Source organism: Misgurnus anguillicaudatus, chromosome 14 (assembly GCF_027580225.2).
Source record: "Misgurnus anguillicaudatus chromosome 14, ASM2758022v2, whole genome shotgun sequence".
Taxonomy (NCBI): Eukaryota; Metazoa; Chordata; class Actinopteri; order Cypriniformes; family Cobitidae; genus Misgurnus; species Misgurnus anguillicaudatus.
Window position 1 is genome coordinate 10,503,570 of NC_073350.2, and position 13,563 is coordinate 10,517,132.

The following is a 13,563-nucleotide window of genomic DNA, read 5'->3' on the forward strand; positions in this document are numbered from 1 at the left end:
ACTAGACTTGCACTGCAAAAAATTATTTTCAAGAAAAAAAATCTTTTTTATGTCTTTTTTGTATTTTTGTCTTGTTTTCAGTAAAAATATCAGAAAATTCTTAAATTAAGATGCTTTTTCTTGATGAGCAAAACGACCCAAGAAAAGTAGTCTAGTTTTTAGACCAAAAATATCATATAACAAGCAAAAAAAAATCGGCCAATGGGGTAAGCAAAAAAAAATCCTGAACATTTTTCTTAAAAAAAGGCAGATTTTTTTGCTTGTTTTATGCACAAAATCACTTAAATATGATATTTTTGGTCTAAAAACTAGACTTATTTTCTTGGGTCGTTTTGCTTATCAAGAAAAAACATCTTAATTTAAGAATTTATAGATGTTTTTACTGAAAACAAGACAAAAATACTAAGATTTTTTTTTGCAGTGTATTTTCTTATGCATATCTTTCTCAGCAAAATGACTTCTTAATTTAAGAATTTTTAGATATTTGTACTTAAAACAATTAAAACTGCTAGGAAACTCTTTTTTTTTTATTATAAATTCTTAATGGGCAAAAAAAATGCTGGGTTGTCAGGGTGTTGTTATGCATTTGCTGTATTTGGTATTTAGCATGTGCAACATGCACAAGTTCAATCATACACATAAACAAAATACTATTAATGTAACTATTTGTGGATTCTAAACAAAGAAAAGTGGTGTAAAGCAGAGACAGAAAATAAAAGAGAGATTTAAAGCACCTGGAAAAGTCATAAGGACATCACAGTTCTCTGTGGGCACCGTCTTCATCCAGGATTTATGGGACATGATGTGTCTCCCGGCCTGCAGCAGTCGCTTTCCAAACAGCTTATCTGAGCAACGAAACAGACAGAGACAGAGAGAGAGATGAGGAGAGAATTGAAAACGTCAGTAGCTTTGCCATGTTGCTATGGACAGACAGAGGCACTGCAAGCTTTTGATTCTTTCCTTACTCTCTCATAGCCAGCTTTAAATGTCACTCCCAGTCCCCTTGAAACTTGAGAAGATCAGAAATAACTGAACAGTCAGAGCTGAAGCCCTGACAACACAGCATGCAGTATCTGAATATGAACAATAACCTCAGTGCTCTCTGTATAAGCATGTGAGGCTGATTTAATGCGACAGAAGTTGTGTGGCTGTTGTTGTACATCGGAGCTGTTTTTGTGTTGGTGTGGTAGTGTGATTGGGTTGTGTGGCAGTTTTTATGTGTGTGTTGTCTAGGTGGGGTGTGATTAAGATTGTGTGGCTGTTGCTGTGTAACTGGTGTTAATAATCTGATGTTGTACACTGTATTGTGTGACTGTTGTGTGTGCAGTAGCATGGATGTTTTTGTGTTGGTGCGGTAGTGTGATTGAGGTTGCATGGCTGTTGCTTTGTAAATGGTGTTGTTCTTCTGAGATTGTACACTGTATTTACTGCAAAAATACTTTCTTAGCATTTTTGTCTTGTTTTCAGTAGATCTAAAAATGCTTAAATTAAGATAGGAAAATAAGTCTAGAAATATACAATTAAATTTAAAAAATATAAATATAAGACATTTTTTCTTGAAATAAGTTTACTTTTTTCATAAACACTTAATTCAAGAAAATGTTTCTTATTCCATTGGCAGATTTTTCTACTTGCTTTAAGCACTAATTTACTTAAAGTCTAGTATTTTTTGTCTAAAAACTAGATTTATTTTCCTAGGTCATTTTGCTTACCAAGAAATTCCATCTTAATTTAAGAATTTTTAGATATTTTTACTTAAAACAAGACAAAAATACTAAGTAAGAAAGTCATTTTTTTGCAGTGCTGTGTGACTGTTGTTGTATGTGCAGTTGCATGGCTGCTTTTGTGTTGTGGTAGTGTGATTGAGGTTGTGTGGCTGTTGCTGTGTGTCTGAGACTGTGTGGCTGTTTTGGTGGGATTGTTGTGCATCTGAGGTTGTGTGGTTGTTTTGGTAAGAGTGTTGTGCATCTAAGATTATGTGTGTTTTTTTGCTGAAGTTGTTGTGTGGCTGTTGCCGTGTGTCTGAGGTTATGTGTATTTTTTGCTGAAGTTGTTGTGTGGCTGTTGCCGTGTGTCTGAGGTTATGTGGGTGTTTTGCTGAAGTTGTTGTGTTGCTGTGTGTCTAGGGTTGTATTGCTGTTGTTGTGCAACAGAGTTTGCTGTTGCTGTGTGTCTGAGGTTGTGTGGATGTTTCAGTAAGATTGTTGTGTGGCTGTTGCTGTGTGTCTGTTGCTGTGTGTCTGAGGTTGTGTGGTTGTTTTAGTAAGATTGTTGTGCATCTAAGGTTGTGTGGCTGATTGGGTAAGATTGTTGTGTGGCTGTTGCCGTGGGCTGTGTGGGTGTTTTGGTAAGATTGTTGTGCATCTAAGGTTATGTGTGTTTTTTGCTGAAGTTGTTGTGTGTCTAAGGTTGTATGGCTGTTGCTATGTGTCTGAGGTTGTGTGGTTGTTTTGGTAAGATTGTTGTGCATCTAAGGTTGTGTGGCTGATTGGGTAAGATTGTTGTGTGGCTGTTGCCGTGGGCTGTGTGGGTGTTTTGGTGGGATTGTTGTTCAACTGAGGTTATGTGGGTGTTTTGCTTAAGTTGTTGTGTGTCTAAGGTTGTATGGCTGTTGCTATGTGTCTGAGGTTGTGTGGTTGGTTTGGTGGGATTGTTGTGCATCTAAGGTTGTGTGGCTGTTTGGGTAAGATTGTTGTGTGGCTGTTGCTGTGTGTCTGAGGTTGTGTGGTTGTTTTAGTAAGATTGTTGTGCATCTAAGGTTGTGTGGCTGATTGGGTAAGATTGTTGTGTGACTCTTGCCGTGGGCTGTGTGGGTGTTTTGGTAAGATTATTGTGCATCTAAGGTTATGTGTGTTTTTTGCTGAAGTTGTTGTGTGTCTAAGGTTGTATGGCTGTTGCTGTGTGTCTGAGGTTGTGTGGTTGTTTTAGTAAGATTGTTGTGCATCTAAGATTGTGTGGCTGATTGGGTAAGATTGTTGTGTGGCTGTTGCCGTGGGATGTGTGGGTGTTTTGGTAAGATTGTTGTGCATCTAAGGTTATGTGTGTTTTTTGCTGAAGTTGTTGTGTGTCTAAGGTTGTATGGATGTTGCTATGTGTCTGAGGTTGTGTGGTTGTTTTGGTAAGATTGTTGTGCATCTAAGGTTGTGTGGCTGTTTGGGTAAGATTGTTGTGTGGCTGTTGCTGTGTGTCTGAGGTTGTGTGGTTGTTTTGGTAAGATTGTTGTGCATCTAAGGTTGTGTGGCTGTTTGGGTAAGATTGTTGTGTGGCTGTTGCTGTGTGTCTGAGGTTGTGTGGCTGTTTGGGTAAGATTGTTGTGTGGCTGTTGCTGTGTGTCTGAGGTTGTGTGGTTGTTTTAGTAAGATTGTTGTGCATCTAAGGTTGTGTGGCTGATTGGGTAAGATTGTTGTGTGGCTGTTGCCGTGGGCTGTGTGGGTGTTTTGGTAAGATTGTTGTTCATCTAAGGTTATGTGTGTTTTTTGCTGAAGTTGTTGTGTGTCTAAGGTTGTATGGCTGTTGCTATGTGTCTGAGGTTGTGTGGTTGTTTTAGTAAGATTGTTGTGCATCTAAGGTTGTGTGGCTGATTGGGTAAGATTGTTGTGTGGCTGTTGCCGTGGGCTGTGTGGGTGTTTTGGTAAGATTGTTGTGCATCTAAGGTTATGTGTGTTTTTTGCTGAAGTTGTTGTGTGTCTAAGGTTGTATGGCTGTTGCTATGTGTCTGAGGTTGTGTGGTTGTTTTGGTAAGATTGTTGTGCATCTAAGGTTGTGTGGCTGATTGGGTAAGATTGTTGTGTGGCTGTTGCCGTGGGCTGTGTGGGTGTTTTGGTGGGATTGTTGTTCAACTGAGGTTATGTGTGTTTTTTGCTGAAGTTGTTGTGTGTCTAAGGTTGTATGGCTGTTGCTATGTGTCTGAGGTTGTGTGGTTGTTTTGGTAAGATTGTTGTGCATCTAAGGTTGTGTGGCTGTTTGGGTAAGATTGTTGTGTGGCTGTTGCTGTGTGTCTGAGGTTGTGTGGTTGTTTTAGTAAGATTGTTGTGCATCTAAGGTTGTGTGGCTGATTGGGTAAGATTGTTGTGTGACTCTTGCCGTGGGCTGTGTGGGTGTTTTGGTAAGATTATTGTGCATCTAAGGTTATGTGTGTTTTTTGCTGAAGTTGTTGTGTGTCTAAGGTTGTATGGCTGTTGCTGTGTGTCTGAGGTTGTGTGGTTGTTTTAGTAAGATTGTTGTGCATCTAAGATTGTGTGGCTGATTGGGTAAGATTGTTGTGTGGCTGTTGCCGTGGGATGTGTGGGTGTTTTGGTAAGATTGTTGTGCATCTAAGGTTATGTGTGTTTTTTGCTGAAGTTGTTGTGTGTCTAAGGTTGTATGGATGTTGCTATGTGTCTGAGGTTGTGTGGTTGTTTTGGTAAGATTGTTGTGCATCTAAGGTTGTGTGGCTGTTTGGGTAAGATTGTTGTGTGGCTGTTGCTGTGTGTCTGAGGTTGTGTGGTTGTTTTGGTAAGATTGTTGTGCATCTAAGGTTGTGTGGCTGTTTGGGTAAGATTGTTGTGTGGCTGTTGCTGTGTGTCTGAGGTTGTGTGGCTGTTTGGGTAAGATTGTTGTGTGGCTGTTGCTGTGTGTCTGAGGTTGTGTGGTTGTTTTAGTAAGATTGTTGTGCATCTAAGGTTGTGTGGCTGATTGGGTAAGATTGTTGTGTGGCTGTTGCCGTGGGCTGTGTGGGTGTTTTGGTAAGATTGTTGTTCATCTAAGGTTATGTGTGTTTTTTGCTGAAGTTGTTGTGTGTCTAAGGTTGTATGGCTGTTGCTATGTGTCTGAGGTTGTGTGGTTGTTTTAGTAAGATTGTTGTGCATCTAAGGTTGTGTGGCTGATTGTGTAAGATTGTTGTGTGACTCTTGCCGTGGGCTGTGTGGGTGTTTTGGTAAGATTGTTGTGCATCTAAGGTTATGTGTGTTTTTTGCTGAAGTTGTTGTGTGTCTAAGGTTGTATGGCTGTTGCTGTGTGTCTGAGGTTGTGTGGTTGTTTTAGTAAGATTGTTGTGCATCTAAGGTTGTGTGGCTGATTGGGTAAGATTGTTGTGTGGCTGTTGCCGTGGGATGTGTGGGTGTTTTGGTAAGATTGTTGTGCATCTAAGGTTATGTGTGTTTTTTGCTGAAGTTGTTGTGTGTCTAAGGTTGTATGGATGTTGCTATGTGTCTGAGGTTGTGTGGTTGTTTTGGTAAGATTGTTGTGCATCTAAGGTTGTGTGGCTGTTTGGGTAAGATTGTTGTGTGGCTGTTGCTGTGTGTCTGAGGTTGTGTGGTTGTTTTAGTAAGATTGTTGTGCATCTAAGGTTGTGTGGCTGATTGGGTAAGATTGTTGTGTGACTCTTGCCGTGGGCTGTGTGGGTGTTTTGGTAAGATTGTTGTGCATCTAAGGTTATGTGTGTTTTTTGCTGAAGTTGTTGTGTGTCTAAGGTTGTATGGCTGTTGCTGTGTGTCTGAGGTTGTGTGGTTGTTTTAGTAAGATTGTTGTGCATCTAAGGTTGTGTGGCTGATTGGGTAAGATTGTTGTGTGGCTGTTGCCGTGGGATGTGTGGGTGTTTTGGTAAGATTGTTGTGCATCTAAGGTTATGTGTGTTTTTTGCTGAAGTTGTTGTGTGTCTAAGGTTGTATGGATGTTGCTATGTGTCTGAGGTTGTGTGGTTGTTTTGGTAAGATTGTTGTGCATCTAAGGTTGTGTGGCTGTTTGGGTAAGATTGTTGTGTGGCTGTTGCTGTGTGTCTGAGGTTGTGTGGTTGTTTTAGTAAGAATGTTATACATCTAAGGTTGTGTGGCTGTTTGGGTAAGATTGTTGTGTGGCTGTTGCTGTGTGTCTGAGGTTGTGTGGCTGTTTGGGTAAGATTGTTGTGTGGCTGTTGCTGTGTGTCTGAGGTTGTGTGGTTGTTTTAGTAAGATTGTTGTGCATCTAAGGTTGTGTGGCTGATTGGGTAAGATTGTTGTGTGGCTGTTGCCGTGGGCTGTGTGGGTGTTTTGGTAAGATTGTTGTTCATCTAAGGTTATGTGTGTTTTTTGCTGAAGTTGTTGTGTGTCTAAGGTTGTATGGCTGTTGCTATGTGTCTGAGGTTGTGTGGTTGTTTTGGTAAGATTGTTGTGCATCTAAGGTTGTGTGGCTGTTTGGGTAAGATTGTTGTGTGGCTGTTGCTGTGTGTCTGAGGTTGTGTGGCTGTTTGGGTAAGATTGTTGTGTGGCTGTTGCTGTGTGTCTGAGGTTGTGTGGTTGTTTTAGTAAGATTGTTGTGCATCTAAGGTTGTGTGGCTGATTGGGTAAGATTGTTGTGTGGCTGTTGCCGTGGGCTGTGTGGGTGTTTTGGTAAGATTGTTGTTCATCTAAGGTTATGTGTGTTTTTTGCTGAAGTTGTTGTGTGTCTAAGGTTGTATGGCTGTTGCTATGTGTCTGAGGTTGTGTGGTTGTTTTGGTAAGATTGTTGTGCATCTAAGGTTGTGTGGCTGTTTGGGTAAGATTGTTGTGTGGCTGTTGCCATGTGTCTGATGCTGTGTGGGTGTTTTGGTAAGATTGTTGTGCATCTGAGGTTGTGTGGCTGTTTTGGTAAGATTGTTGTGCATCTAAGATTATGTGGGTGTTTTGCTGAAGTTGTTGTGTGGCTGTTGCCGTGTGTCTGAGGCTGTGTGGGTGTTGTGCTGAATTTGTGGGGTTGTGTGACAGATGGTTGTTGTGCATCTAAGGTTGCATGGTTGTAATTGTATTCTCTTGGTAATCTTGATGCAGCTTTGTTAACTCTTTGTTTTGAAGGTAAATGAGTAAATATAACAGATGAACGGATAAACACTTCACAGTAACACAGAGTTGCAGTAAGACCTGTTGCACTGCAAAACATCTTACCCTGCATAGTACTGCGCTGATATAGAAACAGTGTACTTCAATATACACAGTGGATCTGAATGATAACCATAATTATGTATTATATGGCATTTTAGAATCTTTAACATACATACACAAATTAGTTTTGTTCACAGCAAGTGCATAATAACAATGTTGACTTTACATTGATTCAAACACTGAAAACACAGATAAAGAGACTGCGGTCAAATCTTTGTCATTGTCCTTCTGTCCTAAGTGAGGCTCTATAAATGTTCACAGTGGCTTTATGCTCACTGATGCGTGACCTTCAGTAAGTGGGACACAGTCGACATGCAATGGCCACAAACACATCTCAGGTCACGATTTGGAGGGTAGGAGAAAAGATAACAATTTAAGATATCGCTGTCATTAAAGTACAAATATCTGCACCTGACATTATATGAGCTGTAATATTATGTGACAAATCAAAGATTTAAAATCAACTAAACAAGGCTCAAATGTCAAAAGTTGTAACCAAAAATCCCACATATTTTAAATGATTTCTTTACGTTCTGTCTCATTCTGAGTGAATATATGCAAACAGCCAGCACAGATGTCATTACTGTATTGTTGAAGTTAGGCGGTATCATCTCACTCACAAAACATCTGAGTCACTGGAAGACACCCGTAAACCGGCCAATCAGCAGGCTTGGTTTCCTAGAACGATCAAATTTTTTTTTTTACCCAATGCAAATCCTTTGCCCAAACATATCAGCGCTGCCGTAAGCTGCGCAACACATCGCTACTCCAAGATCACCGAGCAAGAAGACCCACTGCGGTTTAGCCGTGCTGAGACGAAGCCTCAAAAATAATTAGCAATGAAATCCATTAACTTCTCAGTTGAGTGTCTGGAACGAAAACTACACAACCGAAAACATAATCTTCATATTTGAACTATTTTTAATTTACCACTGTAAGAGCACATTTGTTATCACAAGGTTCATCAGTGTCAGGCACTAACTGTTATTCCAAAAATAAAAGATGGATGTACTGTACACCAGCAATCCTTTATACTTTTGCTGTGCCAAAACCTCTGGCAATTACTGGATCATAAGATCAGGGTCAGTGGGAAATTAACTAAAGGGTCAGAAGATACAAAAATTAGGAGATATTAGAATAGATAGGCTTAGTCTGCTCATGCCAATAACTGGTAAGGTAAATAAGAATTTGTAAGGACACATAAACAATAATGCACTAATAGATTCAATCTGTGCATGCAATCCAGAAGCAAACACCAGGGCTGGATATGTACATCCAACACATGCATGTTCCCCAGCAAAATTGTTGTTATGCTTCATAACATGTGCTATCTATGGTAACACATGAAAAAAAACAGATCCTGTGCGTTGTTTTAGAGAGTTTATTGGCCCTATATTTAACAGCAAATGTTTCACTGTGAAATTTTTTAGTTCTTCTCAGAAGCAAGTCCTGTGATGTACCGGTTATCTGCTCATATGAATAAGACATTGCAAAAGAAGAAATTATGAATGACTGAATGGCTCTGATTTACAAGCTATGCCACTTGAGTTCAATTCAATCAGAATATGAACTACAATATAACAAACAGAATACAAACAGATTTTAGGGGGGGTCAATGTATTTCAAGCATTCTGACTTATTAACACAGTTATAGAGTTGTTTCCTCATGCTAAACGTAGGCAAAGTGTCAAAAAAGCAGTTGGGCGTGTTACAGAGTATTTCTGTGCCGAATGCACTTCGCCAGGGTTCGTACAAGTTTCGGAAAGTTTTTTTTTCGATTACAGGTCCAACTGACGTTTCTATACGTATCACTTCTTTATATGGGCACTTCCCCCGGAAAACCCCGCCCACCCATCAATCAGCAGGAGACGCTAGAGCTTAAACATCATATCACGCGACAGCTTTGTTTAATTTCAAAACTCAACAATGGCATGAATGAAGAAGTGCGTTTTTGGATGTAAGGAGAAGAAAGTCAGCCTTATGGAAACAATGGATATAGTTTATTATCCGGGGTAGGTGCAGAGTTTTGCGTGTGTGTTTGATGCGCTGGATTTCATTGAAAAGTCCCAACCGGGTCATGAATTGCATGCGGTAAGTAAGACTTCTGTCTTATGTTGGAAATAGACGTGTGCATATTATATAAATGACATGAACATGTAGTGAATCATAAGTTAAACAGTGTTGTATAGTTTTGCATGATTCGTACTCGCTCCTCTTGCGGTAGTAACTCCTCCTTCTTCATTTTTTCGTACGTTATCGGAAAGATTCGGTAAAGCTAATCTTTCTTTTACAAATCTGATTAAACTCTTCGGAAATATAAAGGATGTAATACTACTCTATAGGACATAGGTACTCCAGATTAACATAAGAAATGCAGAAACAGCGTGTGTTATGTGAGCTTTAATTACATGTGACAATTAAGTTTCATATTAAAATGAAAAAAATTAAAATGCTACCTTTCTGTATTTCAGCTTTATAGTCAATCAAACTGATAAAAATCATAAAATCTTTCATGCAGGCAAAGCAAGTTTCTCTCTATTGGCACACTGTCGGTATAAGCCATATGTTCATGTCTTAGCTCTAAACATCAGACACTGAGATCATACAACAAATGTGTCAAAACTGTTGAACAAGAGCATTTCTGCGAAGTTATTCCAGGCATTAGATCTACACATAGACCTACACTATTTATTATGAGTAAATCCCTTTTCTGACCACACCACACTATTCTAGAGTGACCACACGTGCCATTTTCCCGGCCAGTATTTCGACTGAGTCTTCCGGAAGTTGTATTTATCAACCGCATACGTCATCAAGGTTCTCACATTTCAGTAAAAACATATACAATCATTGTAGTTTCGTTCTTACCTTGAAATGTAACGGTTGCTTTTCTGAAATAGAAACTAAAATAATAAACCACAACGACGCATGCGGTCGACAAATGCACCTGAAATCCCGGCCAGGACGCGTCCCGGGAAAACGGCACGTACGGTCACAACCATATCAGAGTAATATGGTCTTTCATGCACATATTGTGAAGATTGTTGTACCAGGGCTCCAGACTAACTTTTTTCACTAGGAGCACAGTAGCCCCCAACTGAAAATTTTAGGGGCGCAACCAGAAATTTTAGGGGCCCACACCGTAAATCAACATGCTAACCAAATTTTCACATTTCTACTAATTTCCACTGTATTACTAATAAATACTTTGATGATTGATGCAGAAAGTACAATGTGCTGTTTCAAATTCAGTCACATCACAAAAAAAAGGTCAAATTACCTGGTCGCACATGTGCGACTGGATGTAAAATTCAGTGGCACACTCTCAAATTTTGGTGGCAAAATGCTCCCATTTGGTGGCAGTCTGGAGCCCTGTGTACACATTTTACATGTTGTACACACTTTATTTTACACTATGTACTTACACTCTTAAAAATAAAGGTGCTTCACGATGCCATAGAAGACTATGGGTTAATTTTTGACTGAATGGTTCCAGAAAGAACCTTTAACATCCGAAAAACCCTTAGATTTTCAAAAGTTCTTCAGATTATATAAATGGTTCTTCAAGGACCTTTTGAATGAATGGTTATTTGAGGAACCAAAAATGCTGTAAAGGTTCTACTGTAAAGAATTGGTATTTTTAAGAGTGTACCCAACAAATTGCTGGTAAGTGGTAACTACATGTATCTGCTATGGGTAAGGATTTTGTTTAGGTTCAGTGCTGGTGTCTAGTAATTTCACAGTTTCATAGTACGTACTACAAAAAAGGACCAAAAAATATTTTCTCCCGTAAGAATAATGTACAAAAACTGGGACAGTACTCTTTAAATAGGTTCTACATAATATGTACCATTTAGCTACCGATATGTACAAATGTATACCTTCGAGGTCCCAATCTTCAGTTACAAAAGGTGGACTTTTTACCCCAGTGACAGCTTTTGTACCGTTAATCTGAGAGTGTACATTATATACAGAGTCAATGATCAGCAACCATATTGATTACGTAAAGATGTAAACCTCCAAAGAGATTTTGACTGGAAATAAATATTTAACCTACAACCCAAACCTTAGTGTGTCAAAAACACACATAACATCTAAAGCCCGATTTAAAGTTGTGCGTAAGCTCTACGCCGTAGCTACGCCGTAGGTTATCCGTAGCTCTGCGTAGCCTGACGTGCACCTCGCAAATTTTTTAACAGGGCGTCAGATCTACGCGGATTGCAAGCTCTGTGATTGGTCCACCAGAACCCCTCCCGTCAGGTAAAAAAACTGCGTCATAGGTATTTCCGTTTGCGATGGTGAAAAAAAGATCAGCCAAGTTGAGGAGTGATTTACCTCAAACTGCAACAAAAGTCGCCGTTTATTTACTTCCATCATTGCTGGTCTTCTCAAATCATACACAACATGTTGCTCTTTCTTCTTCGTTTGTGGGTTAACTTGCCAACCTTCTTCTTCTTTGACGGTCGCGCTGCTACTGTGGTTACACGTGTGGATACTGCCTAGCAGTGGTCTGTGCGTGTTTTGCACGCCGACGCAGACGACGGCGCAAAAGTATACATGAAAACCGACGCGGAACCTACGCCGTCACGGCTACGCTGTAGGACCTACGCACAACTATAACGAGCCCTTAAAGTGCTCATTATAGTTCTGCGTAGGTCCTACAGTGTAGCTTTGACACTTCAGTTTTCATTCTTGCGTTGCCATCCGTGTCAATGTGCAATTACACATGCAGACCGCTAGTAGGCAGTATTCGCGGGCGTAACCCACACTAGCAGTAAAACCGGCCAAATAAGAAGCAGCTTGGCCAGTAAACCCACAAATGAAGAAGTAGTAGCAGCTATTGTGTATAATTTGAGAAGACCAGCAATGATGGAAGTAAATAAACAGCGACTTTTGTTGCAGTTTACGTTAAATCACTCCTCAACCTGGCCCATCTTTGTTCTGACCGTCGCAAGCCAAAATGCCTAAAGAAATGTGACACAAGCACAAATGTTTTTAGCGAATTTTTAATTTATAGTCATGTGTAGGTTCTATGTCGTAGGCTATGCGTAGCTCTGCGTAGACTGACGCGCAACCCACCAAAAATGTAATAAAACGCGTCCATTCTACGTGCACCGCAAGCACTGTGATTGGTCCGCTAGAATCCATCCCGTTAAAATCTATGTTGCATTTCTTCATAGGCATTTTCGCTTGCGACAGTAACAAATAAGGCCCAAATTAAGGAGTGATTTAACTCAGTCACTGACGAGGTCTTTTACAAAACTAAATGCTTTATAATAAATCATAATAATAATAAAATATTAGAATGACAGATTGTGACAGATTTGTAGCGGCACAAAAGTAACACATTTATAACAATTACGATTTATGTTACCAGAGCAAGTTTCTGAGATTGCCATCCATGCCTCTATTCATGAGGCCACACATTTAGCTCAACATCACATTAGCTTATGAAATAACAGCTTGGCCAATGACATCATATCAACTCATAGCCCTCTTAAGCAGGTATGAAGCTCATACCTGATCCACTACAGATAGCCTATTCTAAACCCACTGCATGATTTCAACATACCAAAACAAAGTCACACAAGAAACCCCACAGCCAAACTATTTACTTTATAGCCTGCCAAGTAAACTAAGTCCAACCACAACAAAAGGCCCCGCATGCAGCCATGAACAAACAGCCAGAATATTGCTAAACAAATAATGATTTCGGCAATAAAACGGCACGAAAGAGCTTTGCCAGTCCTTACGCCCCATTAAAATGTTTAATCGGGCGTTAAAAAGTAGCGCATGGTCCATTGGATGTCTTATGTATCGGTGCATTTTGATGTGATGCATGACCTTCCTCAGGCTACAGATAGGCTATATCATCAGTAAATCTAGAAACAGTGTATGACGGGTGTAAAATGCACGAGCATCAGGGCAACATAATAAAAGACATAAGAGACAGACATCATAACAAAGCGTCGCATTGTTTAGTATCCTCAAAGGTTATGCTGTCTGCCCCTCGTGTCCAACCCCGTCACATCCACCTGTCCCGTCTGCATCCGCCCTCTCCATGGAGCCGATACTCACCCAAAACACCAGATGATGTGTGTTGCGGGGCCGCGCTCTGCTGCTGTTGCTCCGCCGCCGCTGCCGCGTCTCCCGGAGCTCGGTGTCTGTGCCGCGCGCTTTCGCCTTCGCTGCTGCCGTTACTCGCGGATGCTGCTGCAGTAGCGGCCGCCGGCGCGTCGGGTATCATGCTGCCCCCGGGAGTGAATGCTGCACACGGGGCGCAGTGTTACACACCGGCTGGGTTAAATGAAGGTTAGGGTGAAGTGAAGGTTGTTGTGAGTCATCCTGTGTATAAAGCGGGACGCGAGGACGGACCGACTGCGGCGCGAGGACGAGTAGTATGGTGGAGGAGGGACAAAGGAGCGGAGAATATACACACGTCTCTCTCTCTCTCTCTCTCTCTCTCTCTCTCTCTCTCTCTCTCTCTCTCTCTCTCTCTCTCACAAATACAAATACACAGATAATGCCCCCGTAATGCACACATGCATTAGTGCTCAGCTGGCTGACTTCAGCATGAGTGTATTGATTGATTGACTCGTTTGTGCATTAGACAGCAAACTTTTATTTTTTTTAGTTTAGCATTTAGCATGTAAAACATAAAGAATAGCACATAAAATCTTTTCTCTTACAA

General features: G+C 40.5%; 1 protein-coding gene across 3 annotated transcripts in view; it reads right to left on the bottom strand.

The window, feature by feature from the left end:
- Positions 1–13,330, bottom strand: part of ano8b (anoctamin 8b) — a 30,752-nt gene extending 17,422 nt beyond the window's left edge. Inside the window, exons 1-2 of one of the 3 annotated variants that reach the window (XM_055183357.2) lie at positions 12,951–13,330; positions 735–845 (exon numbers count right to left, since the gene is read on the bottom strand). In XM_055183357.2, coding sequence (XP_055039332.2) covers positions 735–845; positions 12,951–13,119 — 280 coding nt within the window. In that variant the 5' untranslated portion in view covers positions 13,120–13,330. Of the gene's footprint in view, positions 1–734; positions 846–965; positions 1,481–6,875; positions 6,900–12,950 lie in introns of those variants that run through there. The other 2 variants (XM_055183358.2, XM_055183359.2) reach the window with 2 other exon arrangements.
- Positions 13,331–13,563: the final 233 nt, after the last annotated feature.